At 47.2% G+C, this 26,664-nt stretch overlaps 1 protein-coding gene across 3 annotated transcripts in view; it reads left to right on the forward strand.

Moving 5' to 3' along the window:
- Positions 1-2,845: 2,845 nt before the first annotated feature.
- The window catches only part of DENND11 (DENN domain containing 11), a 30,929-nt gene continuing 7,110 nt past the window's right edge, over positions 2,846-26,664 (forward strand). For 2 of the 3 annotated variants that reach the window (XR_014139100.1, XM_081799981.1), the window contains exons 1-8: positions 2,846-3,328; positions 6,618-6,717; positions 7,667-7,825; positions 17,912-18,065; positions 23,427-23,565; positions 24,573-24,704; positions 24,919-25,069; positions 25,670-25,738. Coding sequence is in view for 2 of the 3 variants with exons in the window: in XM_081799981.1 (XP_081656107.1) it covers positions 3,226-3,328; positions 6,618-6,717; positions 7,667-7,825; positions 17,912-18,065; positions 23,427-23,565; positions 24,573-24,704; positions 24,919-25,069; positions 25,670-25,738 (1,007 nt within the window). In the remaining variant the exon portion in view is untranslated. The remainder of the gene's footprint in view (positions 3,329-6,617; positions 6,718-7,666; positions 7,826-17,911; positions 18,066-23,426; positions 23,566-24,572; positions 24,705-24,918; positions 25,070-25,669; positions 25,739-26,664) is intronic. The other variant, XM_081799982.1, reaches the window with a different exon arrangement.

Genomic DNA, 26,664 nt, shown 5'->3' on the forward strand with positions numbered 1-26,664 from the left:
TTTTTTTTTTTAAAGATTTTATTTATTTATTTGAGAGAGAGAATGAGATAGAGAGCATGAGAGGGGGGAGGGTCAGAGAGAGAAGCAGACTCCCTGCTGATCAGGGAGCCTGACGTGGGACTCGATCCCGGGACTCCAGGATCATGACCTGAGCCGAAGGCAGTCGCTTAACCAACTGAGCCACCCAGGCGCCCTATATTTTCTTAATGTTGTGTTTTAGGAGCTCTTTGGATATTTTGGATTTAAGCCTTTATCAAGTATGTTTTTACAAATATTTTCTCTCAGTCTGTGGCTTGTTTTTATTCTCTTAATGGTGTCTTCCACAGATCAGAAGTTCTAAATTTTAATGAAGTACAACTTACCAATTTTTTTCTTCATGGATTGTACTCCTGGTATTGCATCTAAAAACTCATTGCCAAACACAGGGTCACTTAGATTTTCTCCTATGTTACTTTCCAGAAGTTTTATAATTTTGTATTTTGCAATTAGGTATACTATTCATATAGAATTAATTTTTGTGAAAGGTATAAGGTCTGTATCTAGATTGTTTTTTTGCCTGTGGACGTCCATTGTTGAAAAGATTATCCTTTCTCCATTGTATTGCTTTTGCTCCTTTGGCAAAGATCAGCTGACTGTATTTGCATGGGTCTATTTCTGGGCTCTGTATTCTGTTCCCTTGATCTGTTTGTCTAATCTTGTCTAATCACTGTCTTTTTTTTTTTTTTTAAAGAATCTGTTTATTTTTGAGAGAGAGAGAGAGAGAATGACAGAGAGCATGAGAGGGGTGAGGGTCAGAGGGAGAAGCAGACTCCCCGCTAAGCAGGGAGCCCGACGCGGGACTCGATCCTGGGACTCCAGGATCACGACCCGAGCCGAAGGCAGTTGCCCAACCAACTGAGCCACCCAGGCACCCCTAATCACTGTCTTGATTACTGTAGTTTTTATACTAAGTCTTGGAATTGGGTAGTGTCAGTCCTCCTGACTTTTTCTTCAGTATTGTGTTGATTATTTGGGGCCTTTGCCTTTCCATATGAACTTTAGAATTAACTTTTCAATTTCCACAAATAACTTGTTGGGATTTTGATTGAAATTGCACTGGATCTATAGCATAAGGAAATGTGAAATTCCCTATGCTCAGATTGTTCTCTAATATCTCACTAATTCAGCAAGCATCATATCAGAACTGACTATATACAGAAATACTTTTTTTTTCCCCCTGAGCCATTTGAGAGCAAATGCAGACACGATGATACTTTACTCCTAAATTCTTGAGTATAAACGTCCTAGGAAGAAGGACATTTTCTTACATGACCACAATATCATTACCCTAAGGTGATTAACATTAATTTGTCGATTAGCTTTTTTAAAAAATGCCTGTCCACAATAAAGCTGTTTTTTTCTTTTTTTTAATTATTATTTTTTAAAGATTTTTATTTATTTATTTGACAGAGAGAACTCAGTGAGAGAGGGAACACAAGCAGGGGGAGTGGGAGAGGAAGAAGCAGGCTTCCCACCGAGCAGGGAGCCTGATGCGGGGCCGGATCCCAGGACCCTGGGATCATGACCTGAGCCAAAGGCAGACGCCCAATGACTGAGCCACCCAGGCGCCTCTTTATTATTATTTTTAATACTCATCCTGTCCTGGGCTAAGCAGTGTGCTGTGTTAGGATCTGAAGATAAACAAGCACGGTTCCTGTCTTGAAGGAGTCCCTTCTCCTGTGGAGATAGACATCTTAGACAGTAATTATGTTTTCTGGGGTGAGGACCAGAATAGCTTCATCTACTTTCCTTTCGTTGAAGGAGTGTGTCAGCAGAAGCATCCTTCCTGCGAGATAAAGAGAACTATTCCCAGAGCTATGTTCTGGAGCAGGTGTTCATTCCATGATCCGCCAGCCTGCCCCCGATGGAACTTTCCCCTGAGGGGCTTGCATCCATCTAGAAGTTAAGAATGTCACTACCAGGATGTCATTTCCCTCTGTCTGAGTCTTTGAGTTTCTGTACAGTAAGGATTGGGCAGGCACAAAGGAGCAAGGATGGTGGCTTTGAGAACCAGGCTGAGGAACGGGGGCTTCATTCTACAGGTCAGTTGTATTGAGTAACACGGGGAATTGGCCGTGAGTCCCAGGGACCCAAATGAACAGCGGCTTCATCAAGATAGGAGTCGATTTCTCTTCCATGCAACAGGAGATAGCTGGCCTAGGGCTGGAAGGCTGGCTCAGATCCATGGGCTCATCTGGGGACCTAGATTCATGATGGCTTGTCATCACATCCCAGGCAGCAGGATGGAGGAGGGGCAGCATACTCTCTCCCTGTGGGGTACTTCTTGGCAACTAGACACTTCTGTCCAGATCCCACTGGCCAGAACTGACTCATGTAGCCTTACCTACATGCAAGAAGGTACTGAGAAACAGAGTTGTCATTTGAAAGACCATGTGCCTGGCTAAATACAGGATATTCTATTCTCTGTAAGAAAGGAAGAATGGATACTGAGGTCAACTTGCATCTCCTTGTATACTAGCATATTTTCTTTAAAAAAAAAAAAAATGCCTTCTATAAAATTAGTCCCTTAGGATGCTTCTTAAAAATAGGTTTATTGGGCAAAAAATTTTGGAAACATTAAGGTCTCATAGAAATTCACAATGCAGAGTAACGTATTAAAGCCTCTGAGAAGTTCTGCAGTAATGTGTCTGTCCTTGTTTAACCTGAGATAATTTGGCCGAAATCTCTTTTTAAAAATTTGTTTTCTGGGCGCCTGGGTGGCTCAGTTGGTTAAGCGACTGCCTTCGGCTCAGGTCATGATCCTGGAGTCCCGGGATCGAGTCCCGCATCGGGCTCCCTGCTCAGCAGGGAGTCTGCTTCTCCCTCTGCCCTTCCTCCTTCTCATGCTCTCTGTCTCTCATTCTCTCTCTCTCAAATAAATAAATAAAATCTTAAAAAAAAAATTGTTTTCTTTTTCACAGAAGCCCTATTAGCATAAGCTTTGGGAAACACTGCTTTGGGAATTATTAAAGGTTTCTTAGTTTGCAGTGATGCAGACATTTTTACAGTAGTTCTACTCCTAGGGATGTAGTCAACAGAAATGTGTGCATATTATGTCAGTCAAAGTTTAATCAAAGAAACAGAACCACTAGGAGATGTCTGAAGGGATTTATTGCAAGAATTTGGTCTTACCCAGTTGTGGGAGCTGGCTAGACAGTCTGTGTGAAGCTGCTTTCTTTCCACCTGATGATGGAGCTTGAACTCTACCGGGCGGGCAGTCATGGAAGAAGAGAGTATGGTTGGGAAGATGGAGGGAAGCTGACGCTCATGAGGATGTACAGGAACCCAGGTCAGTCTGCCTCCAGCTTTAATGATGTGAGTGTCCCGATGAAGCTGATGCCCTTCGTTACGGAGCTAAGCACACACCTGGCTTAGGAGTCAGAGAAGGTGAGAGAGGATCCAGGGATGGGTCCAGCATTTACAGGCTTGGCTGCCACCTCGCGGCCCGCGCCCAGTCGAGGTGGCCTGCAGATGAGCCACAATGCACGTGAGGTGCCCGACGCTTCTGTACCAGCCGTCTGAGTGAATACGATATGCGTACCGCTTCCTTTCCGCATTGCCTGTCTCACCGGGAAACATACAAGGAAGGGAATTCTGAGCAGCGTGGTTCAGCCCAGCCAGGGTGACGCATTACAAAGCCACCACACGTGTGTTCACCCGATGACAAGCATAGGAAATTTTACAGTGGTTTGTTTGTAATAGCTTCAAATTGGAAATAAGCTAAATGTGCATCAGCAGTTAATAGCCACTGTGTTCCATGCACAGGATGGAAGGAGTAAATGAACAGACTATTGCTTTTGTGTATCAAAATGAATCTTGCAAAAAAAGTATTGTGCAAAAGAAGACACAAAAGAGTACAAACTATGATTGTGTCCATATACATTTCAAAGCAGCCAAGCTAATTTACGGTGTTAGAGGTCAAGATAACAGTTCCCGTGGAGAGAGGCTTCTGATGTGCAGAGGCTGTTCTGCTGCTTGATCTGGGTGCTTGGTTACACAGCTGTGTGCCTGTTGGGAAAAGGCACTGAGCCGGATAGTTAAGACTTGTGTGCTCTTCTGTACTTAGCTTCCAGTAAAAAAGTTGAGGTCAGTTAAAGTTTTAACCAGTCATGGACCAGCCGGCTTGGAGGAAAGAGACGCAGTTAGCTCGGGGAGAGGAAGCAGGTTCTGTGAGGGAGGAGGACAGAGTCTACCTGAGGGGCATCGCAGCTCTGTCCCAGGCTGTCCCTTCCTAGGCTGGCCATCTGCTGCCATCGTGAAGGGTTAGGGCCGTGTACACAGAGGCCGAAGCAGGAGCTCACCAGCAGACTCGCCCACATGGCACGAGGTAGGGACCATGATCCCGTATATCTGGGGTCAGCCCTGGTACCTTCTTAAGTTCCCTGGGGGTCCTGAGGCACTCCACAGGCAGAAAGTCACTGAACTCTGGAGACAGTAGGCCTGGATGGTAAGGGGAAAATATGGGAATACCTTTATCCCCAAGTTCACCCCTCTTTCGGAGTGTGCTGTGCTTTTTCTTATCGTTAACCCAGACACACACAACATCCTTCTCGCCTGTTTTATAAAATATTCATTTCCCTTTCCATGCTTTTTGTTTTAGCTCACAATTAGATTCATGATTCCTCTCTTGAAAGTAAACTATTTGAAAGCTCTTAGGCTGTGAATATGGGATTGGGTAACCCTCTGTGCTGTCTGCCATGTTTGGAGACTGGATTCGCGACCTCGCTGATGTGCCAAGCAATGATCCGCAAGTGCTGTTGGCTGCATTCCTGATGGCATTTCCCGTGCCTACGAAGTTTGTTCTAAAAGAAAACCCCGCAATCCCTGCCACCCCGGTTATACTCACAGGGCCGCCGTCCACTCCCAGGCAGACCATCCCAAGGCCTGCTCCTTCCACTGCCCCCTGCACCCCGAACTTTTCCCACCCTTCTCCGCCTTTGGAAGGGTCATTGCACGCATTTCTCTCCCACCTGGCCAAGGCCAGTCGCTGAGGAACGCCGAGGCCTCTGCCAGGTGCTCAGCACAAGGGAAGCGTGCAAGCCTCTGTCTTCAGGGAATTCGGATCCCTCTGGTACTGGATACTCAGGAATTTATTTTTAATTATGTTTCTCCCTTCACTGAAGTTGGGAATTAAGTAGCTGGGAGCAATCTTACAGGTGAGTCAGCCTCCTCGCTTGCTGAATTGCCCTCATGTTGCAATGAGGAAACCAAGACTCCAAGAAGTTTTTACCAAAGGTCACACAGCTTGTAACAAAACCAAGCCTTGAAGCCAAGTCTAACCCTGCCCAGGTGCGTGTTTAACTGCTGCACCATCCACCGCCAGGTGACCGGTCTAGCCTCATGCAGGGAGTCCAGGCCAGGCCCCTCAGCTCCTGACAGCCCCTGCAGGGCACCCGCTCAGCTGGTTAGGGGTGACGAAGCAAGTTCCAATGTCTCGTTGTTTCATCATACTTAAAAATGGGAGAAAGTCGAAAATGTGATGATTACACAACTCTCCCTTGAATTGTTTGCTTTGAGTAAACTGTACAGTATGTGAATTGTATCTCAGTAAAGCTGTTAGGAAAAAAATAAAAGTGAAATCTCACACATAGCTTAGTATTTCTATTTTGAAAATTTTTGAATATGCAAGAAAATAGTAGGAAATACTCCACGGTGCTCTGTCAAGTCTCTGGGTAACACTGTTAATTGCGCATATCTCTGATTCCCTCAATCTGATGGATGCTCATGCCTGCTTCATTCTAAAATCCCACGTTCTCCTCTATCATGGCGTTTATCCCCTGGAAGTGTAATCATCTGGTCTCCTTGTTTATCCCTGGAGTCTAATCTCTTTGAGGTCAGGGGCTATGTCTTAGTTGACTTTGTAGCTCCAATATCTAGCTCAGTAGAAACTCAGTAATTAATGACGAGTGAATGAGCCCCAAGGTTCTGGAAGCAAAGAACCGATGGCTGAACCTAGGATATGGGCCTCACCTGGGGAGAGAGGAGAAAGAGTTGGGGAAGGAAACAGCTACCTAGATCAGAGAAGTAGAAAAAGAACTGTAGTAGTTTATCATTGGAATCAAGGAAAACAAGAAATTTTTGAGGAATTCTCAAATGCCACAAAGAGGTCAATGAAAATGTGAATCAAAATACAGACTTTGAGGTTTGTCAAAGTCAGTAGCTGTAGAAGGACAAGATGGAGCAAGATCTTGGGGCCGGGGGCGGGGGTTAAGGAAAGGAAATGGGGAGAGAGGGTAAAAACACGCCCTTGGGAAGTGAGGCCATGAGAGGAAGGAGGGTTGGAAGTAATTAAGCAGAATGACATCACCAAAGACCATATCCTTGCTAGACAGGAGACTGTGCTCATCTCAAGGTGGAGATGGAAGGCTCCTTTAAGGCTGGTCTCCTGGCGCTTTGGAGTAACTGGGGAACTCGGCCAGCATGCAGGTGGTGGATGAGATGACCCACTTGAGCGTCTTGGTGGCCGAGTCAGAAACGCATGTATTGGGCAGCCATATGCCCTCAGCTCCTGCCCAAGGCCCTCTTCTTTGAATGACTTTGTTTCTTTTAACCTAGATTCCTCCCTTCCCCCCCCGCAGGGAACATGGTGGAATGGTGCCTACCTCAAGATATTGACCTTGAAGGTGTTGAGTTCAAGTCTATGGCCAGTGGGTCCCATAAAATTCAGTCTGACTTCATGTAAGTATTTCAGAATGTAAATCTTCTCTGTATCATTTCCTCTTCTCTCATACTTTACCTAGAGCGTGAGGGCTCTCCTCAGGGAGGCTTCCAAAGGTGTGTGGAAATGCCCAGGAAATATACATGTAGTTTTGTGTTTATATCCGTTTTCTAGCAAGGAGGTCCCCAGCTTTCATTAGGTTCTCAATGGGTTTCATGACCCCTAAAAGTTAAGAACTATCAGAGGTTCTCTCTCCTTTTAGGAAAATACTAGACCTCGCTTAAGGTTTGGCTTTATTGAAAGAACGGACTTTCAGTTCAGTTTGGGTTACCTTAAGACATTTTTGTGCCAAAACTTGAAATTCCAGCTTTTAGTAAGGCCGGTTTATAGTGCTGTGTAATTAAGATCCACGTGAGGAGGACAGACGGCTAGAACATCAGGGTAGGGCCGAACGAGGTAGCTTGAATCTTCTTGCTGGGCTGCCACCAGGACAAGTGTGAGAAAGGGGAAGGAATAAAGTGACAGCTCTGGTCCTCGCCCTATTAAAAGTATCAGGGACTCAGGAAGTGAGGGAAGAAACCAACGTGGTTTATGCTCATAAAACAGTACCATTCCAGACAGGTCTGAAGAGAAATCTTTGTTTTGGTTCCCTATCATGGCTTGTGTTGCAGGAGAGGAGAAGGGTATGTTCATGGTCTGGGCGGCTGAGCAGCAGGCTTGCCAAGGTCAGGTCCTGGATCCCGTGGGCTGACCCTTGGCACATCCCATAATCTCCTTGCGCCTCGGTTGTCTCGTCTGTGGGTTTGAGTGGCCTGGACCAGTGTTCCCCTGTGGTTCTAAAAATCCATCTTCAGGCCCTGGACACCATTACTAGTTTTCCTCGGGACTGCGTCTCAAATTAAAAAAACAAAGCCGAACAAAATTTCTCTCTCTGATTGTGAGCCGCGCTACGCATTGGATCCGTTCTAGCTATTTCCGAAAGGGGCCCTTCTTCGGCCTGGCCTGCTTCGCCAACATGCCCGTGGAGAGTGAGCTGGAGCGTGGCGCCCGAATGAAGTCTGTGGGCATCCTGTCTCCGTCCTACACCCTGCTTTACCGGTACATGCACTTCCTGGAGAACCAGGTTCGGTACGTGGCTTGCATTCGTGTGCGGGGAGGCCATGGGGATGTGCCAACCGGGGCGGTGGGGGGGGGGGTCAGGGAGGAGCTATCTGAGATGAAGTCTGTGTGCTAGCGGGGCAGATGGTCTTCCACGAACCTCCATGGCCACATTTCACGCCTCAGGGGGTGGCCTTTCTGTCCTAAAGATTCTGCACATGCAGGGAAAGCAGGGTGGGTTTGTCTTCGCTGGTGTTAACACTGTCATCAGTTTTAATGACATAATCTGTTGACAGTTACGTGATCTTTGTTTACCCTAAGCCGCAGGAAATACCTCCTTGCCCCAGGTAGGCAGACAGACTCTAAACTCTTCTTAAGCCTAACCCTTTATTACTTGGGGCTTTTATTACTACTTGTGGTAATTGGAAAGGAATTTTTGAGTGAAGCAGCAAAACTATTCATGATTTTATACATTTTTTTAATTCTAATTTCATTTCAGATTTTGACAGAGAAACCTATCCCTAATCCCTGAAGCATTATTAAAATTATGGCACATTTTGCCTCTTTTCTGGTATACATGTGTGTATACTTTTAAAAAATACATATATTTGGCATCATACTCTTGCATACATTTTTATACCCTTTTAAAATTTATCATTTTAACTTTCTTATATAACTGTCTTGGTCATCTTTGAAAGAACATGAAATTTGTTTATGGGAAAAAAAGTTTATTATGTAAAGTATATATAAAAGTATAAATGAGTTTTTTTTAAAAAAATCCTCCTAAATTTCAACACCAAGCTATCCATTGTGAATATTCAGTGAATGCCATTCTAAAATTGAAATAGTTTTACAAAAATAGGATTAATGCTTTATGAGGATTTAACTTTATCACATAGCAGGCTAGTTTGAAATGCGTTGAATTCAATCTTCCTTATAGAGATCAGAGGAAAAGAATAATGAAACTGAAGGAATTGTCAAACTTCAAGTGAATTTTATTTTTTTACAATAAGATACATTATTTCTTGAAATATTCCTTCAAAGTTAAGGAAAAAGATTACGAAAACCACAAAGATAGGGTGTCATTCTTATTTTTCTTGAGAAATAACATATATATTCTCAGCATAAGCGTCACTGGTGGTTTTCAGTGTTTCAGTTGTGGACACAGTCGGCCATCTTATCTACCGCCTCTCAGCTCCTCTGCCCTAGTTCACATCTCAATTCTTACATATGGTGAGACCTATTCTGTATTTAGTTCTATAATCCTACTTCCCAGCGTTCTTTGGTCTCGGTTCCGTGTGTACCACCATGGCCACGGCTTGGCCGTGTCTTGCTGTGTTCCCCAGCTCTTGATTGCATTTGTTTCTTGGCTGGTTGGGTTTTGCCATCAAGTGCTTTATTCTGTCCCCCATGAAAGGATCGTGGGTGCTGCCTTCCCTTAATCACGTGTCTGTCACCTTTCCTCTGGGCAGGTAGAAGGTTCTGGAATCTTTCCTTCTTTCTTTCGGGATGCTATAAGTATTGCTTTGCTGTCTTCTGATACTGATTGTCTGCAGAAGTCTCTGATTTCTAGATCCCTGTAGATTCTTTACTCGTGAAGTGTCTGAACTTTCTTTCCAGGGATAGTTTGTCCCTTTTGATCTAGAGATATGTCTTTTATTTTTAATTTCAGGAACCGTTCCACCTGTAAGAAAATATTCAACTTTCCCGTTCCGTTTGTTTCTTTTATGCACTGGTTATACATATGTTTTCTCTGCCTCGCCCGCCGCATTTATCATGTTGATGATTATTTTAATACCTCTGTAATGCTAGAGTTGTCCCATAAGTTTTCTTGATTGTTCCCTGTGGTTGAGCATTTAGCATGTTTCTAATTTTTTTTTTTTTAATTGTTCCTCTGCACTCTGGAACTGCAGAGAACACTTTCATATAGATCTCTTTTTCTGTTTTTGAAATATTTCCTCAGCTTTGTGTCTCAGAAGTAAGATTATGGAATTAAAAAAACATTTTTATTGGGATCCTGACACTTTTAAAAAAATTATTCCTTTTGGGAAAAAAAAAATAATTTTCCCAAGTAGACATTATTTTCTCATGGCTCAAATGTTAAAAATTATAAGGTGGCATTATATTAGTTAGGGTCCTAGCTAAATGGCAGTAACAGAGGCCCCAAAATACAATGGTTCAAATAAGATAGAAGATTTTTTCTGATGTAATAGTCTGCTGGTGGGCAATGCTCAAGGTGGGAAGCCTGCTGTTCCCTACAATTGTTTAGGGACCCACACTTCTTCACTTGGATTGTTCTACCATATCCTAAGAGTGAAGTTCGTATTCTAAGATGTTCTCCAGTGTTCAAAGCTGCTCACCACTATTGTTTGCATCTAGCGCAGAGGGAAGGGGGAGAGCCCCTGAAGTTGTATCATCACTTCTCACATACCATTTTTAAGTTCTCCACCACAAAGACACACCTAACAGCAAAGGAGACTGGAAGAAGTAGTCTCTAGGTTGGTGATCCTGTGATCAGTTAAAAATCGGGTGGTTCCGTTGCAAACGAGAAAGGGACAGATGGATTTGGGGGCAAAATTAGCAGCCCCTCTGACTATTCAGATATCCATGTGCACTCTTCTTCCCACATTAGAGAACATTCCTCCAATCCCAAGAGAGACCTCATAGAGGCTCATCCATTTAATGCTTCTAGCCTAAAATCCAGGATTTCTGTGTGACAATACAGGTCCCTCAGAAACTAAATAGGCTTCTGGTCTGTTTGCTTCCAGTCAGTTCCAGAGAAAGTATCCACTGCCAAAATTTCTTTTGGGTCTTAGTTTTTAAATCACTGGACTACAGACTAGTTACTGGTGTCTGTTTTTGGCCTATCCATCTTTTCCTCATTTTAATGGCAACCACCCCGAGGCTGCACCCTAAATCTGATCTTTGCAAATGGGCGCGACTCCCGTGACTCCACTCTTAACTGGAGACTTTCATAGAAGCTTTGAGAGAAATTCTTACCTCCTGCTTTTGGGGTACAAAAGCAGTTGGCTTCCCCAGTCCTTTGGGATCCCCAAACAGTTGGAGTCTGAATTTGTATTGCAGAACTCAGAACACACCGCCCTTCGGCTGCATTCCCTTCCGTTTCGGCTTGCAAACCGGCCAGTTCTTGCCTGTTTGCATCTTCCTCTTGTAGTGGCTCCCTGAAAATCAGGAGCAATCAATATTTTATTTCTGTTTCCCCTGAAGTTACAAGTTCGGGTGACACAGGGCCTGTCTTCCAAGTTACTGCAGTTCCAACAAGTTTGGCAACAGTGTAAAAAGGGCTCCCAGCTTTCTGGGCTGCAACACCTCTTCTCACCCCCTTCCCTTGCCAGCTGCTGAGCCAAAGGCCACAATGCTTTTCTGATACGGGGTAACTCATTTCTAGGTACCGTCTTCTGCTTTAGCCGCGACAACAAAGAGACCCAAGATACAGTAACTCAAAGGAGACAGACGTACGGCTTTTCTAGCACAACAGTCCCGGGGGGGAGGGAGGGACAAATTGTCTGTGGGGGGTAGATGTCTCTGTTCTGCGGGGTCGTCCTGGGACCCAAGTCTTTCTGTCTTGAATGCTCCTGTCTCCTAGAGTATTGTCCTTGTCCGCGTAGTAGAAGCCGACCCACCGTTACCAGGTCATGTACTTGCCGCCTGCAGGCAAAGGAAAAACACAGGCATGCCCCAAGTTAAACACATCCCTTCTCCTTACATGCGATTGGCCAGTTCTTCATTCGTAGCCACGCCTGGCAGCAAGACGGTCTGCTATTTGTGGTCCTTAAAGAGGTGACTGTGTGACGAGCTACAATCAGAAAGATCTGTTGCTCAGGGAAGAAGAGAGAGGCAGACTCTACCACTGGCATAACATGAAAAGTCCAGGCACACCTGGGTGGCTCAGTGGGTTAAGCATCTGCCTTCAGCTCGGGTCATGATCTCTCAGTCCTGGGATAGAGCCCTGAGTCGGGCTCCCTGCTCAGCGGGGAGCCTACTTCGCCCTCTCTCCCTCTGCTCCTCCCCCGGCTCATGCTCTCTCTTTCAAATAAATAAAACCTTAAAAAAAAAAAGAAAGGTCCAGTTCCCATATCCATCCAATAATCTCAGTAATTACTGTCAATTTCTCCTCTGTCTTTCCAAAATGTGTGTGTATATGCAAACACAAATGTATATTCTTTATCCGCCCCCCTTTCATGGACAGAGTATCAGGTTATCCACGTTGATGTGCACCTTGCCGTTTTCAATGAGCAAGATATCTAGGAGATCTATTCTTGGATCTGTACAGAGAGTTTATCGTTTCTCACAGCTGTGTACGTTGTGTATGTGCCTTATACAGAAGAACCACACTTTGTTTAGCGAGTCTTTTTTATTGACGGACGTTTGGTCATCTCCAGTCTTTTGCTGTTACAGATAATGCTGCACTGAATACCTGTGTGCAAGTATCCTTTCGCAGATGAACAGAGTATGTGTACATTAAATTTCTAGAAATGAAATTGGTGGTTCAAAAGGAAGAGGCATTTGTAATTGTGATAGCTCTTGTCAAATCTGTTTCCTCCCAACATTGCCAACACAAAATAAAACTTTGAGAGTTTGGGCGTTCTGAAGGGTAAAACATGGTATATGAGTCTAGGTTTAATTTGCATTTTTCTAATGAGTGAGATTGAGCACCTTTATATTTGAGCCACTTGTTTTTCCTCTTCTGTGAACCGTTTCTAACCTTTGCTGCAGTTTTCTTTCTTTTTTTTTTTTCCTTTGGTTGTTTTATGAATTTCTAGGAGTTCTTTGTGTAGTAGGGAGATTTGTTCTTTGTGGAATAAATTGGAAATATTTTTCCACTTTGTCATCCATCTTTTTTTTTTTTTAAGATTTTATTTAGAGAGAGAGAGAGAGAGAGAGTGATTGGGGGGAGGGGCAGAAGGAGAGGGAGAGAGAATCCCAAGCAGGCTCAGCGCTGAGCACGGAGCCCGATGCGGGGCTCAGTCCCACCACCCTGAGATCATGACCTGAGCTGAAATCTAGAGTCAGATGCTCAACTGACTGAGCCACCCAGGCGCCCCTGTCACTCATCTTTTCACATTAGCTTTTGTCACGCAGATGTTTTTCTTCATTGAAGTCATTTATTTTTTCATGGCTCCTAGATTTGGAGTCACACTAGGAAGGTTTTCCAGCTTAGTGATTACAGAGGGCTCGAGGTGACACGGGAGGAGGGACTTGCGTGAGGCTCTGAGGGGGAGAGGCATGTGTGAGGTGAGCCCAGGTCGGGGCCATGTTTGACTGCAGCCGTGACTAGACTTGATTTCTGAAAACACTGTATCTGTGTTTTCTATTCATTCTTACTTCTCATACCCCAAACTTATTTACTAGATTTCCTCCACAACTCTTAGCTTCAATATTAGTCCTTTCTGTGACTAGTTCTTATTAATCAGAAGACATTGGAGAACTACCTTATCATTTTAAAAAAGTAGAAAAAGAAGGAGGGAGTGTTATGGAATAAAAGGGACTTAGAACACGTTACGAGATCTCTGGACCGTGCTTAGATCATGATTCAAACAGCCAACTGTAAAACATTTTGGGGACAGTTGGTATCATTCGAATGTGGCCTGGGTATTAATTTGTATCCAGGCTTCATTATTAATTTTGTTAGGTGAGATAAGGGCATGGTGTTTATGCTCTTTTTTAAATAGACTTCATCCATTAGAGAGGTATACCAAGGTGCTTATGGGTAAAATGTTGTGATAAGGGATTTGCTTTAAAATATTCCAGGAAGGGGAGCCTGGGTGGCTCAGTCGTTAAGCGTCTGCCTTCAGCTCAGGTCATGATTCCAGGGTCCTGGGATAGAGCCCCGCATCGGGCTCCCTGCTCCGCGGGAAGCCTGCTTCTCCCTCTCCCACTCCCCCTGCTTGTGTTCCCTCTCTTGCTGTCTCTCTCTCTGTCAAATAAATAAATAAAATCTTTAAAAAAAAAAATATTCCAGGAAGAAGACTGTCAGTGGGGGAATAGGGTGTAGATGTAACCATATTGATAAAATATTGATCATTGTTGAAGCTAATTGATGGGTAATGGGGCTTAAGATTCTTTTTTCTACTTTTTGTATAAGTTTAAAATTTTCTGTAGTGAAAAGTTTAGAAGACTAAATATAAAATTATCATATAATTATTGTAGAAGACTGAAAAAAAAGGACAAAAGTTCAAGAAAGTAAAGAGAACATGATCCCACCAGCCGGACATATCTGCTATTAACATTTATAATTTTCCAGTCTTTTTCCCATGTATAAATATATACATACACAATTTTTAAAAGAGAATGTCAAGGTCACTCAGCATCTAAAATGTCTGAGTTGGTTTGTTAATCTTTGCATGAATATCATGCATAATAGTTCTCAGCATCATGGTGGTTCCAGAGCATTTCAGCATATAGATGTATCATGACTTAACTGTATCACTGCTACTGGGCTTTTAGGTTGTTTCTTTTTTAAAGATTTTATTTATTTGAGAGAGACAGACAGAAATAGCAATAGAGATAGTGAGAGAGGACACAAGCGGAGAGGAGAGGGAGAAGCAGACTCCGCACTGAGTAGGGAGCCCAATGCGGGGCTCGATCCCAGGACCCTGGGATCATGACCTGAACCAAAGGCAGATCCTTAACCGATTGAGTCACCCAGGTGCCCCTTTTGGGTTGTTTCTTGTATTTCGCCCCTGTAAACATGAGCATCACTGTAGGTAAATGATTGTTCATATCCAGATGTAGTCGTTTGGGCCACACTCCTAGAACTGGAGTCACCGGGTCAGAAAGTACATGCAGTGTACAATTTGATACAAATTGCAAGTGACCCTTCGGAAAGGTGGTACCATTTTGTACGTCCACCAGCAGTAAAAGGGAATGCCTGTTTTTCTGTACTTGCAAAGCCAGAGGACAAACAGGTTCAGAGCAGGAGCGAATACACGGAGTGATGAAGGGTAACTGTCGTACAAACGCATCTCTGACTCTGACGTTGGATACCTTATTGCTGGGGCGTGTAGGGGAAGGCAGGGTTAGCTGCAGTGGGCATCTGCGTGGTCACGTAAGCTTATGTTCTACCTGTGAAGGGGCTTGGGCTTAAGGAGAGCCCCAGTGTCTCTGGTCCTGCAGGGGAACCCTCGATCTGGCCCAGAAGCCTGCCTGAGGCTTCAGATCAGTAGTATATATTGTGCATGTCATTCTCTAGTTTTTACGATGTCATGTCTCTTAGACACTTCCCATAAATGGCTTGGCCTGTGTTCAGTGTGGCACTTCCTTGTCTAGGCATCCTTCTAGACAAGATCGCCCAGAAGGTCCCCTTTTGCACGTCTTTGAAGCTCAACACACCTTCCAGCTCTCAGCCTTGCTTCAATACCTTTTGGGTTATCTTGGTATTATGGCTTGCTCATCAGTGTTGTTTATTGCAAAATCTCACACAACAGTTGTTTAACACTGATCCGGAACTGCCAGTTTATATTTATGTCCATGCTCGTATTCTGTCTTCCATATTACTGCCTTGTTCTGTGCCATCTGTCAGTGATATCTCAGACTGTCAGAGGACATAGCTTTTTGTCTAAGGTTCTCTGACTTAGTGAGCTTTTCTTTAGAAACTCGGTTCAGGGGGCGCCTGGGTGGCTCAGTCAGTTAAGCGTCTGCCTTCAGCTCAGGTCATGATCTCAGGGTCCTGGGATCGAGCCCCGCTTCGGGCTCCCTGCTCAGCGGGAAGCCTGCTTCTCCCTTTCCTGCTCCCCCTGCTTGTATTTTCTCTCTCTGTGTCAAATAAATGAATAAAATCTTAAAAAAAAAAAAAGGAAACTCGGTTCAAGTATAGCTTTATAAGGTAGTCAAAAAGAAAAGACAATTGAGCATCCAGTCAACAACCTAGAAAATGAAAGAGTATCACAGAAATTACCCTTGATACATCCCCGTTTAGTGCAGAAAACAGAGTTTTGAAAATACGGTAAACTGATTCTCACTGTTCCTTTAGGGAAATTACATCCTAGTTGAAAACACCTTTGAACTTAATCATCTTTGCGTTATTTTGTATTAAGCAAATTTTCATCAGTTGGACACACATCCTTGAAGAGTATCTGAAATCTGCCATTGTCTCAGAATTAAACACAGCTGAGCCACCATGGTTTCCCGTGGAGCACGCGAGTAAGAGTCAAAGAAAGGATTATAAGCCCCCACCTCTCATAGGCATTTATTATTACATCATGTGACTGCCTTCTTGTGCAAAGCTTAAAACGGAACGTATAGGAACCCCCGAATTAGAGAGCCTCTCCCCCACCCCAGAGGAACTTACCTGAGTAATAAGTTTCTAAAATATACTTGATGTTGATTTTTTTTTTTTCTCTTTTAAATGTGAATTTGCCCTAAGATCTCTTCCAGGGGCTTGGCCTGAATCTCCCCCCTTTACCCGGTGTTTTGGGCCCTCACCGTGCACCCGGCTAGACACAGCAGGATTGCTGGGGAGGAAGGAGCCTCACGTTTGTGAGTGACCGAAGTGGGGCACGAACTGTGTGAGCGTTCTTTCTACTTCATTTCATTTGCCCCTCAAAAGGATACTGCCGTGGGACCAGTATCTCTCTTTGAAGGCAAGGTGGGGGAAAGGGCGGATTTTGAACAGTTCGGTAACTTGGGGGAGATGTCACCGTGTGGAGTGGCGGCGTCACCGTGACATCGGGAGCTGGGAGTCACTCTGGAGAAGAGACAGTTCGGAGGCAGCTGGCTCCCGGCTGGACTCGGAGAATCTTGACTCTGAGCGGTTTATGTCCGAGTTTGGGGTAGGCCAACAACGATGGATTGGGGCGCTTGCCTATTGCGGTCATGGTCACTCCATGGTCGACCATGATTTGGACGTGATTTGGATTCTTGATTGTTGCAATACGATGGCGCTTGTAGGGCACCAAGAAAATAAGACTAAAAAGATTCTAATGCTGTGTATTCCTCCCTATATTTGTTTCCTAAGGCTGTCATAACAGAGTACCCCAAACTGGGGGATTTAAAGCGACAGAAATCCTGTCAGCGTTCTGGGGGTGGGCAGTCTGACGTCAAGGCGCAGGAGGTTGGTTCCTTCTGCGGCCACGAGGGAGAATCTGCTCCTTGCCTCTCTCCTGGCTTCTGGTGGTTTGCTGGCGACCTTTGGTTTTCCTTGGCTCATAGGTGCATCACTCTCAACCTCTGCCTTTATCTTCACGTGGCGTTCTCCTTGTGTGTATCTCAGTGTGTCCAGATTTCCCCCTTTTGATAAGGTCATCGGTCCTATTGGATTAGGATCCACCCCAGTGACTTCACTTTAACTTGATTATCTCTGTAAAGACTGTGTCCAGAGAGGGTCACATTCTTAGGTACTGAGAGTTAGGACTCCAGCAGATCTTTTTTCTGGAGGAGAGTGGAGGGGGACAGTTCAACCCATAGCACCTCCGTTCAGCATGGCGCCACAGAGTACCCACAATGCTCCTGTGCTTGACTTGAAGGCAGGATTCTCCATTGTCCAAATGGTCCAGGGATTCCGTGTGGCTTTCTTGGTTTTGGGGACAGTTGACAGGGCTCCCCACAGCCCAGTCTCTGCAGGCCCAGTAAGAAAAATAAGAGATTCTGAATTTTTTATTACTTTATTACTTGATACAGAAGGTATAAGGCCTGGTGACATCCAGTAATAATTGTTTTCCCTTGACACACTGAGGGGTAAACTTCCTCTGAGTCTCCTTTAACAAAGCAAACAAGCATGGTTTCTCAACAGCGAGCAGCTTTAAGCAGGGGATTTGGGGTCTTGCAAGCTGTCCCTGTCCCAGCGTTCTCCGGGAAGGGGCACACCCTTGAGCACACCTTACTCTAGAATGATAGACGTTAGTCAGAGTGTGTTCCTTCTGTGAGTTTCCCACAAGGAGGAGAATGTGTTTGATGGCGCCAGGGAGTATCAGACCCCACGTTTGAGCTTTCCGTGAGGATCTTCTGGAACACCAAAGTAGGCATCCTAGGCAACCTCAAAATGGGGGTCTCTTCAGTTTATCAGTTGGTTCCTAAGCGTTCTAGGCCTTGGGGTGACGGCAGTGAGAGGCAGAGCTGGGCCGGAGCTCTTCTCACTGTGCGTGTGTGTGTTTGCAGACACCAGCTGGAGACACCGGGACATTACTCCCATCTGGCTGCATTCTACGAGGACAAGAAAGGGGTGCTCCATGCCGGTCTGGGGAGAGGCAGCAGCCTGCCCCCCGTCTACTGGCTGCCTTCCATCCACCGATACATGTATCCCGAGATGAAGGTAGGGCTAGCCGTGAGCTCACATGGCCCTGGGCTCGAGTCTGCTACAGTGGTGGTGGTTTGTTTATTTTTTTAATTAGGAATTTATGTCTTGGGCTTATGCCCAAAGTCTGGTTTGGATAGGTTTCTGACCTAAGCATTTGGATTCTTGTAAAACACAAGGCAACGATGTGCTTTCTAGGCACTGCTGCGAGCATGGTGCAAAGCCATGTGGGATGAGAGGCCCGTCATGGTGGGTTCCTAGCAGGGAGAAGGTGGACTTGATTCGGTTACTGGCTTAGATATTTTAAAACCAGACCCTTGAACTGAAAAGATGAAAGATGAAGAATGTAATGAATAGATGTAGTATTTCATAGTTTCCATATTCCTGATACTACTTAATTACGTATTTGTTCTGAAGTCCTTTGCCTGTGTGCTAGAATGTGTTCATTTACAGTTCACAAGCGTGAGGTGTTGGGAGGGTACAGAGATGAGTATGAGCATGAAGTAATAAATATATTTATTGAAATTATTGAAATAATGAAAAAATTTTTTAAAGATTTATTTATTTATTTTAGAGAGCATGAGTGGGAGGGGTCGAGGGAGAAGGAACCTCAAGCAGACTCTGCGCCGAGTGCGGAGCCTGACATGGGGCTTGATCTCACGACCCTGAGATCATGACCCAAGCTGAAGCCAAGAGTCGGGCGCTTAACCGACTGCGCCACCCAGGTGCCCCAATAATAATGAAAATTTTGAAATATTGTAAGAATTACTAAAATGTGACACACAGATGCAATGTGAGCAACTGTCATTGGGAAAATGGCGCCAGTAGACTTGCTCGATGCAAGGTTGCCACAGACTTTCAATTGATAAAAAATGCAGTATCTGCGAAGCCCCGTAAAGTGAAGTGCAGTAAAATGAGGTCTGCCTGTAGTTTGACTGGGATTGAATTTCTATGTCAACTGACCAGGAGAGAAATGTTTGGAAAAATAGGTTGGAATCAAATTGTAGAGAACCTTAAATACTTGACTATGGAATTTGAACCCAGTAAGTACCAGTTAGGGTCTTGCCAGGAAAACACAAACTACGTTAGATATTCTAAGATACTTTAATTTACAGGGAATCCATAATCTAGGCATTAGAAGACTGAAGGAGCCAAAAGGGAACAAGGGAATCTAGATATTTGTAATTATAGACAACTCCCACCTTCTATTAGTTATCTACTGCTGCATTACAAAGTACCCCAAAATTAGTGGCTTAAAATAGTACATATTTATTATCTCACAGTTTCTGTGAGCCAGGAATTTAGGCATGTTTTGGCTGGGTCCTCTGCTTCATGGTCTCCCATGAGACCATAGTCAAGGTATCAGCCAGGTCTGGGGTCTCGTCTGAAGGCCCGATTGGGGAAGTATCCACTTCTGAGCTCATGCAGTTGTTGGAGGATTGGTTTCCTTGAGGGCTAGTGGACTAAGGCCTTCAGTACCGCTGCCTCTTTGTTGTCCTCAGTCCGTGGCCAGATGGGTCTCTCCAACATGGTGGCTTGCTTCATCAAAGTCAGCAAGTGAAAAAATCTCCTAGCAAGATGGAAATCAAAATCCTCTGTAACCTAACTGGACATGACAACCCTGCAATGTTGCCATCTTCTGTTGGTTAAAGCAAGTTACTCAGGAGAGGGGATTACATAAGGCTGTAAATACCAAGAGGTGGGGATCATTGAGGGCCCTCTTAGAGGCTGCCTACTGAATGCACCCTCCCAGGGCTGGGATAACAGAGGGAGGGATGACATTATCAAAACTACAGGGGCTTAAGGAGGGGCCCTACACAGCCTGTGCTCAGGTGTCTTAGGCACTGTGCACCTGCTGATGCTGGACCCGCTGAGGGGCGTGGCTCAGCTGGAGCTGCTGGGAGAAGCTGGAGGCTAGAATCAGATGTCCTCTGCTGCTGGCGAAATACCAGCAGGAGTGAGAAACTGAAGAGAGCTCCTTCTCCCTTCCTTCTGCCTTCCAGTTGCCAGTCATTGCATCCCAGGGGAGGAATATAACAGGAAGCCAGCTGCCATGGGAGTCCAGGGAACGTCGCTTAAAGATTTCCCCGCACCATGGCATGCCCTGAGAGGCAGTAATTAAGAAATGGTCAGAGGGTCATTAAGGCGATTCTGGGTCAGTATTGACTGAACCCTGGATCTTTTCCTTGCCACTCCTAACTCTGACCCGTTTTTTCCTTCTCAAATTGCTTCTGGGCTATCTCAAACCCACAGGGAGATGACCAGCATCTGACCTGGGTGTCCCCGGATTCCACTCCCCAACAGGCCACGAAGGAGGGACAGAGGGGAAGAGAACGTAAAATTGCCTTCTGCTTTTGCTCCCTTGAGGGCAGCTCATTAACATACATGTCAAATTCTAGGTGATGCAGGGGAAAGGGTACTTTGCGATAGGTTGCAGATGGAAATGTGAATGACCTTTTTACAAAACAATTTGTTAGTACTTATTAAAAATGCACGTACCCTTTGCTTTAGCAATCCCACTCCTTAGGATCTGCCCTCTATTTATAAACCACCAGAATATAATGATGTCTATATAAGAATGTTTAAGTCAGCATTGTATAGAGTGGTAGAAAATGAGAATGCCCCATATATTATATAGCCAGTATAAATAATGAATTAGAACATACGTCACTGACGTGGAAGGTCTACCAGGAAGTGTGTTTGTGTGAGAACAGCAAAGTGCAGAAAACTGTATGTGATATGATCTTGTACTTTTGTAAAATAATCACAGCCTCAGGGGTAGGTATAAATACACACACGCATACATCTGCATGGGACAATGCTTGGGTGTATACGAGGTTATTAATACATATATTACCTGGGGATGAGATAAGATATGGAGGGATGATGCATATATGTGTGAAAAAGGAAAGGACCAGGAGGAAAATGACAGCACTTGAAACAACGGTATATATATATGATTCCACTGGTCGTTTATGGAACATCACATATATACATACAAAGAAATGTCTATAGAAGCTTTCTCTTGAAACATAATATTTTGTACCCACAGGTTTAAAAAAATCCATGTATATAGTTCAGTGAATTTTTACAGAGCGCACACACACGTGAAGAAAAGTTTAAGTTTTTAAATTCGGGGTCAGATCTGAGATGGTTGCAGAGTCACAAATCACTGGCAAGGGAGGAAGGAAGGCTTGAGGCCTCTCTGAGGGCTCCAGCAGTGCCTGGTAGATGCCCCGCTTTGGGAAGTGGGGAAGTGGGACAGAGAATAGGGACTGAGCCCCAGGGAGCAGATGGAGTCCCTGGGCAGGGATTCGGGATAGAGGGGAGGCAAGGGATGGAGAGAGAGCCCAAGGGTTGCTGGCCACGGTTAGGGAGTGAAGAGAGCCTGGAGTATGTCCCCTGGAAGGTCGGAGGGAAAAACGTGAAGGCGGGAGCTGCATAAGTCAGGAAAAGAGTTTCCTATAAAAGCTACGGCAGAATGAGGCCCAGACCCGGGAAATAGATTTAGGTGAAAGCAGGAGAAATGTCCCTCAATATAACCCCTTCCTGCGTTGCCCTGGCATAGTCCCGGCCCAGCGCCTCAGTTACTGGCAGTTCTCAGGAAGTGGCATGTTGTCTCTTGTCTCCGGGCCTTTGCACATGCTGGTCCCTCTACCAAGAACACCGTCCTTTGCACATGCTGGTCCCTCCACCAAGAACACCGTCGGTCTAGTTTCTCCTTCGTGTTCAAGCTGAGACATGCTGCCTCCAGGAAGTCTTCCGTGTCTCTCCAAGAATTGGGTCGGGCACCTCCTGTGTGTTCCTGCAGTGTCTGCCGCCTCCCATCAGCTCTCAGGCTGGGATTTGATCGCTTGTACACCTGCTTCTCCCAGTAGTCTCTATACTATATGAGGGGCAAGGGCTGGGCCTTTCCAGAGTTCATTGTTGGACCGAGCCTGCTTAGCACAGTGTTTGGTGCAAAGTTAGCATGTGAGAAACCTTTCTTGTCCGAGTGTATCCGTGCTTCCTTGAATGGATGAATAAATAAGACCAGAATTAAGGATTGATCGTTTATTCTGGGATTCTAGGGCCCAGGACACGTTTGGGCAAAACACTGGCAGGCCTTCATGCAGTAGAAGAATGTCCTCAGGGCTTGAGGATCACCAGAGGGGAGGCTGGGAGGGGCCCACAGGGCCTGGGTTCCCGTTCCTGTCTCATTGCCTTAGTACTTTTGTGAAAGATTGGGGTTGGAGGAATCTGACCAGACATGGTGGTTCAGTGCCTCTCCTCCCGGAGATCTGGGAGAGGAGTAGGCACAGGGGTGGGACAGGGACCCTCAGAGGAGGGCAGCCTCTCTGCCAGTGGGCGGGGGGGGGGGGAGCGCAAGTGAAAGGCACAGGTGCGGGGACATCGCCCACCCTGGAAAGGGAGGCTCATGCTGCCGGTCGCCAGGGCTCCCAGCCACAAGCCCAGCACCGGCCTCCCTGTGGGCGCAGCTCCTCGGAGGTGCGCTCACCAGCGCCCCCAGTGGGTGGGTGAGCGCTATTGCTTCGGACACTTGAGCTCGGAAGTGACCTTCCAAAGCGCTCCTGAGGAGCAGAGCTTGAAGACTTCCTGTTTCATCAGCACGTGCACGCTGAGCATTTCATGTGTTTTTCCTCAGGTGGTCCTGAGAGCCATGTGAGGGGCAGGATGGTCTCCCCATTTCACAGATCAGGAGAGAACAGGGAGCGTTGGCTAACTTCCCCAGGGCCGCCCACTAGTAAATGGCAGAGCTGGGATTGGAATTCAGCTTTTCCGGGGTCAGAGCTCCTGGAGTCTTCCCAGCTCAGGGCTCCTGAGGGGGTAACAGGCTCCTTGCACTTGGCAGGAAGGAAGAGGCTGGACCCCACATACAGCGGTTATTGGGCAAGGGGGCCCGTGAGGTCCTCCTGCCCGTAACCTGCGCAGATACTCACTTGACACAGTAGCAGTCTCCGTACGCTTGGGGAGCTCATCACTGCACCCCTTCCAGGGCCCGGTAATGGTTTTGAGTTGAATGTTCTCATTGAGGGCGTACTGTTATTTCAGAAACTTTTCTTTCTGACTTTTCAAAAGCACGTTCAGCATTGTTTCTTGTGCGCCCCTCTCTACTGAGCAAAGTACTTAATGATCCCGAAACTCAGACTTCATTTATTGTATCAGGGGAGTTTTTGGAGTATTGAAATCTCATTTAAAAATGAGACTTTAAAGTGAACAATACCATTTTGTGTAGAAGTAACCGTCCCTTAGTGCCTCTGTTGGTTGTGGTCTGGAGTTTGTGGGCTGGGTGGGGGGGGTTGTTTAGCACACAGCTGTACTGAATCGTTTTTCACATTTTGAACAGGCTCATCTCTTCCTCTCCTTTATTTTTTTCAGATCACACACCCAGCTGGCTGCATGTCTCAGTTTATCAAGTTCTTTGGAGAACAGATCATCATCCTTTGGAAATTTGCCTTACTTCGAAAGCGCATTTTGATATTTTCTCCCCCTCCCGTGGGTGTCGTATGCTATAGAGGTAACTAGAAGCCAGAGTTGGGTTTTCTTTCCTAGGTGTCCTGGGGTAGCAACTGCTTGAGTCTTTGCATTGTTGACCAAGTTCAGAAGAGTTTGGGCTGTCCCAAGAGGGTCCCAGGTTTTCAGCCTGGGAATGCCGAGGTTGGACTTGTGTTCTAGAATGTGGGCTCTGGCGGCAGAGCAGGTGGGTTGGGGGACACATACGTAGTCCGGTGAGAGAGAGTAGATGTGAGAGAAGATAGATTCTGATACACTGCGGAGGTAAACCTGGCAAACGTTGGTGTGTGATTTGGGTTGTACGATTCTGATGTGTGTGAGGGAATGGAGGAAGGGTCTAGGATGACCAGGATGGTGGGGCCACCAGCTGGGGGTCCCGGAGGAGTAGAAGGGGTGGAGTGGATAGCATTGGCTTTGTATGCGAGGTGGACACCAGGCGCTGGTGCGGCTGGGTCAGGACCTCGGGGGAAAGGCAGGCTGGAGATGAAGATTTGAGAGTGGCATATAGAGTGCCGGTGACCATGGGCTGGATGGCGTCCCTCGGGGAGGTGATGCAGGCACTCGAGGTGATGCAGGCACTCGAGGTGAAGTCATACAGCGGGACGGCAGACGTGACTGAGCGAGGGCGGTCGGAAGAAGGGCGGGAACCGGGAGATGCGGGGCTTACCCCGGGCAGGAGCTGTGAGGAAGGGGAAGGTCACCAGCGCCAGATCCTAAGCAAGACCTCGTGAGGTGAAGACTGGAAACCGTCTGTTGGCTGTGGTAAGGCGTCGTTGGTGTCCCTGGAGATCGAGTTCTGCTGTGGGACCCGAAAGGCTCGTGGCCCTGCCCCATCCCCTCAGAAGGCCAGAGCCCCGTGGTGACTCAGGCTCTAGGACGGCACGGGGCGAAGCCTCCCCAGCGTCCTTGGAGGCTGACTGCTTGGAGGGGTGGCCAGCAGGCTGCCGGGGACGAGGGGCACACTCCTCCTCCCTCCCCTCCTCTTCCTCCCTCCCGCCCCCTGTCCCACAGTGTATTGCTGCTGCTGTCTGGCCAACGTCTCCCTGCCGGGCATCGGGGGCACCGTTCCTGAGTCCAAGCCCTTCTTCTATGTGAACGTGGCTGACATCGAGAGCCTGGAGGTAGAGGTGTCCTATGTGGCCTGTGAGTACGGGGCCCTCCCCGCGTCCTGCCCACACATCCTTGCCCCGATTCCCCAGACAGCCCCGCTGGAAGCCGGGCTCTGGCCTTCCGGCTCCCCAGGGGCCCTCCTCCTCGCAGACGCAGCGCTCCTGCCCCTCGTTTCCTTGGTGGGGTCGGGCGGGTGCCTTTCGGTGCCGGCCCCCAGCTTGCCAGACCCTGAACTTGGATGTCCCAGGCACCACAGAGAAGATTTTCGAGGAGAAGCGGGAACTGTATGATGTCTATGTGGATAACCAGAACGTGAAGACACACCACGACCACCTGCAGCCCCTGCTGAAGATCAACAGTGCTGACCGTGAGAAGTACCGGCGGCTCAATGAGCAGAGGTAGCGGGAGCCTCCCGGGGCCCGCGGGCGGTGGGGGGCGTGGCCGAGGCCGGCACGCAGCCCCACAGACGGCCCCGGCGGGGGTCTGTCCGTGAAGCCCGTCCTGTCCACCCCGCCCCGTGGTGCGTAGCAGTGGCACGTACGTGGGCGGTGACTTCTTTCTGACGGGCTCGGAACCCGGGCGGCCCAAGGGAGAGCACCAGCCTTTAAGGAGCACCCAGTGAGCACAGTATTGCCCACGTGCTTATTCCTTATCTCACGTAATTCTCAGTAATCCGTGACACGAGTGGTCTCATGTGGTATCAGTGGCGAAATAAATAATAGCATCACCATCATCCCTGTTCGATGGGCATTGAAGAAAGATCGCCACTTGCCTGAGACCACACGGGGCCGGCACTGGCCCTGGACCCCAGGGGTTGGACTCCAAGCCCCATTTGTTCCTTTCCCGTCGTCCGTCTCTCCAGGCTTTGGGGCCAGGGGTTGGGGCTGCTCTTCCGGGGAGTCGGGGGGTGGCCCATGCCGGGGCCTGACCGATGACCTGGCCGATGTCGGGGGTCCTGTAGCGGCAGCAGAGCGTGAAGGTGGCCTCCCTCCCCACAGGCAGATGCTGCTGTACTCCCAGGAGGTGGAAGAAGAGTACAACCCTTGTGAGGAGGACCTCTTTGTGCTGTAAGTCAGCCTGGGCGGCACTTGTGGGGTTTCCCTGAGGATCCCGCAGCGCCAACCGCTTTGGGCCCCGACCCCTCCCCCGTCACCCTCGGCAGCCCAGGGATGTCCTTTATTGCTGCCAGGTCCACTGAGAGCTGGGCTCCGTATGGAGTCCACCGTGAGCCCTGAGGTGCCATCGGGGGACCCCCCAGAGGCGTTAAGGAGAGAAGCAGGGAAATTCAGAGAAAACGGGAGTCCTCATGTGTCTTTCCATTGAGCGTTCCCTGCAGATGTCCGCTGCATAGACGCCTCTGTCCTTCAGGCTCAGGGGCTTCTCCTCCGTCGCCTCATTCGAATAAAGCCATTCCTCGCGTTCAGTATTACGGGGTAGTCAGAAATTTTAACTTTTTTTAAAATTTTTTGTTTGTTTGTTTTATTTATTTATTCATGAGAGTCAGAGAGAGAGAGAGAGGCAGTGGCAGAGGGAGAAGCAGGCTCCCCACCTAGCAGGGAGCCCAATGCGGGACTCGATCCCAGGACCCTGGGGATCGTGACCTGAGCCGAAGGCAGACGCTTAACCATCTGAGCCACCCAGGTGCCCCAGAAATTTTAACTTTTGAACCCAGTGAAAACTCTTTGCCCCAGATGTGTTGGTGGTCGGGGCAGGAGCCATGGTCTGTATACCTCACGGCATTTGTCTCGCTGCTGAGCGGCTGTGTGAACCGGCCCTCCGCAAGGAAGACGGAACCGTGCTTGGAACAGACCGTCCTGCCAGCTCCCTGTTCGGCCTTCCTCCCCCGGGGTCCTGGCGCGTGGGCGAGGAAGGGCCCTCGCAGCTAGGACCGTGCCTGCCTCGGAGGTCGAAAACGTCACGTTGACATTTCCACGGAAGGGTGGTGCTTTGGTTCTGATGGGGTGTACTTTCCAGTCGTTCCGTGGTGTTGACG

Source organism: Leptonychotes weddellii, chromosome 12 (assembly GCF_054177405.1).
Source record: "Leptonychotes weddellii isolate Sample4059 chromosome 12, ASM5417740v2, whole genome shotgun sequence".
NCBI lineage: Eukaryota > Metazoa > Chordata > Mammalia > Carnivora > Phocidae > Leptonychotes > Leptonychotes weddellii.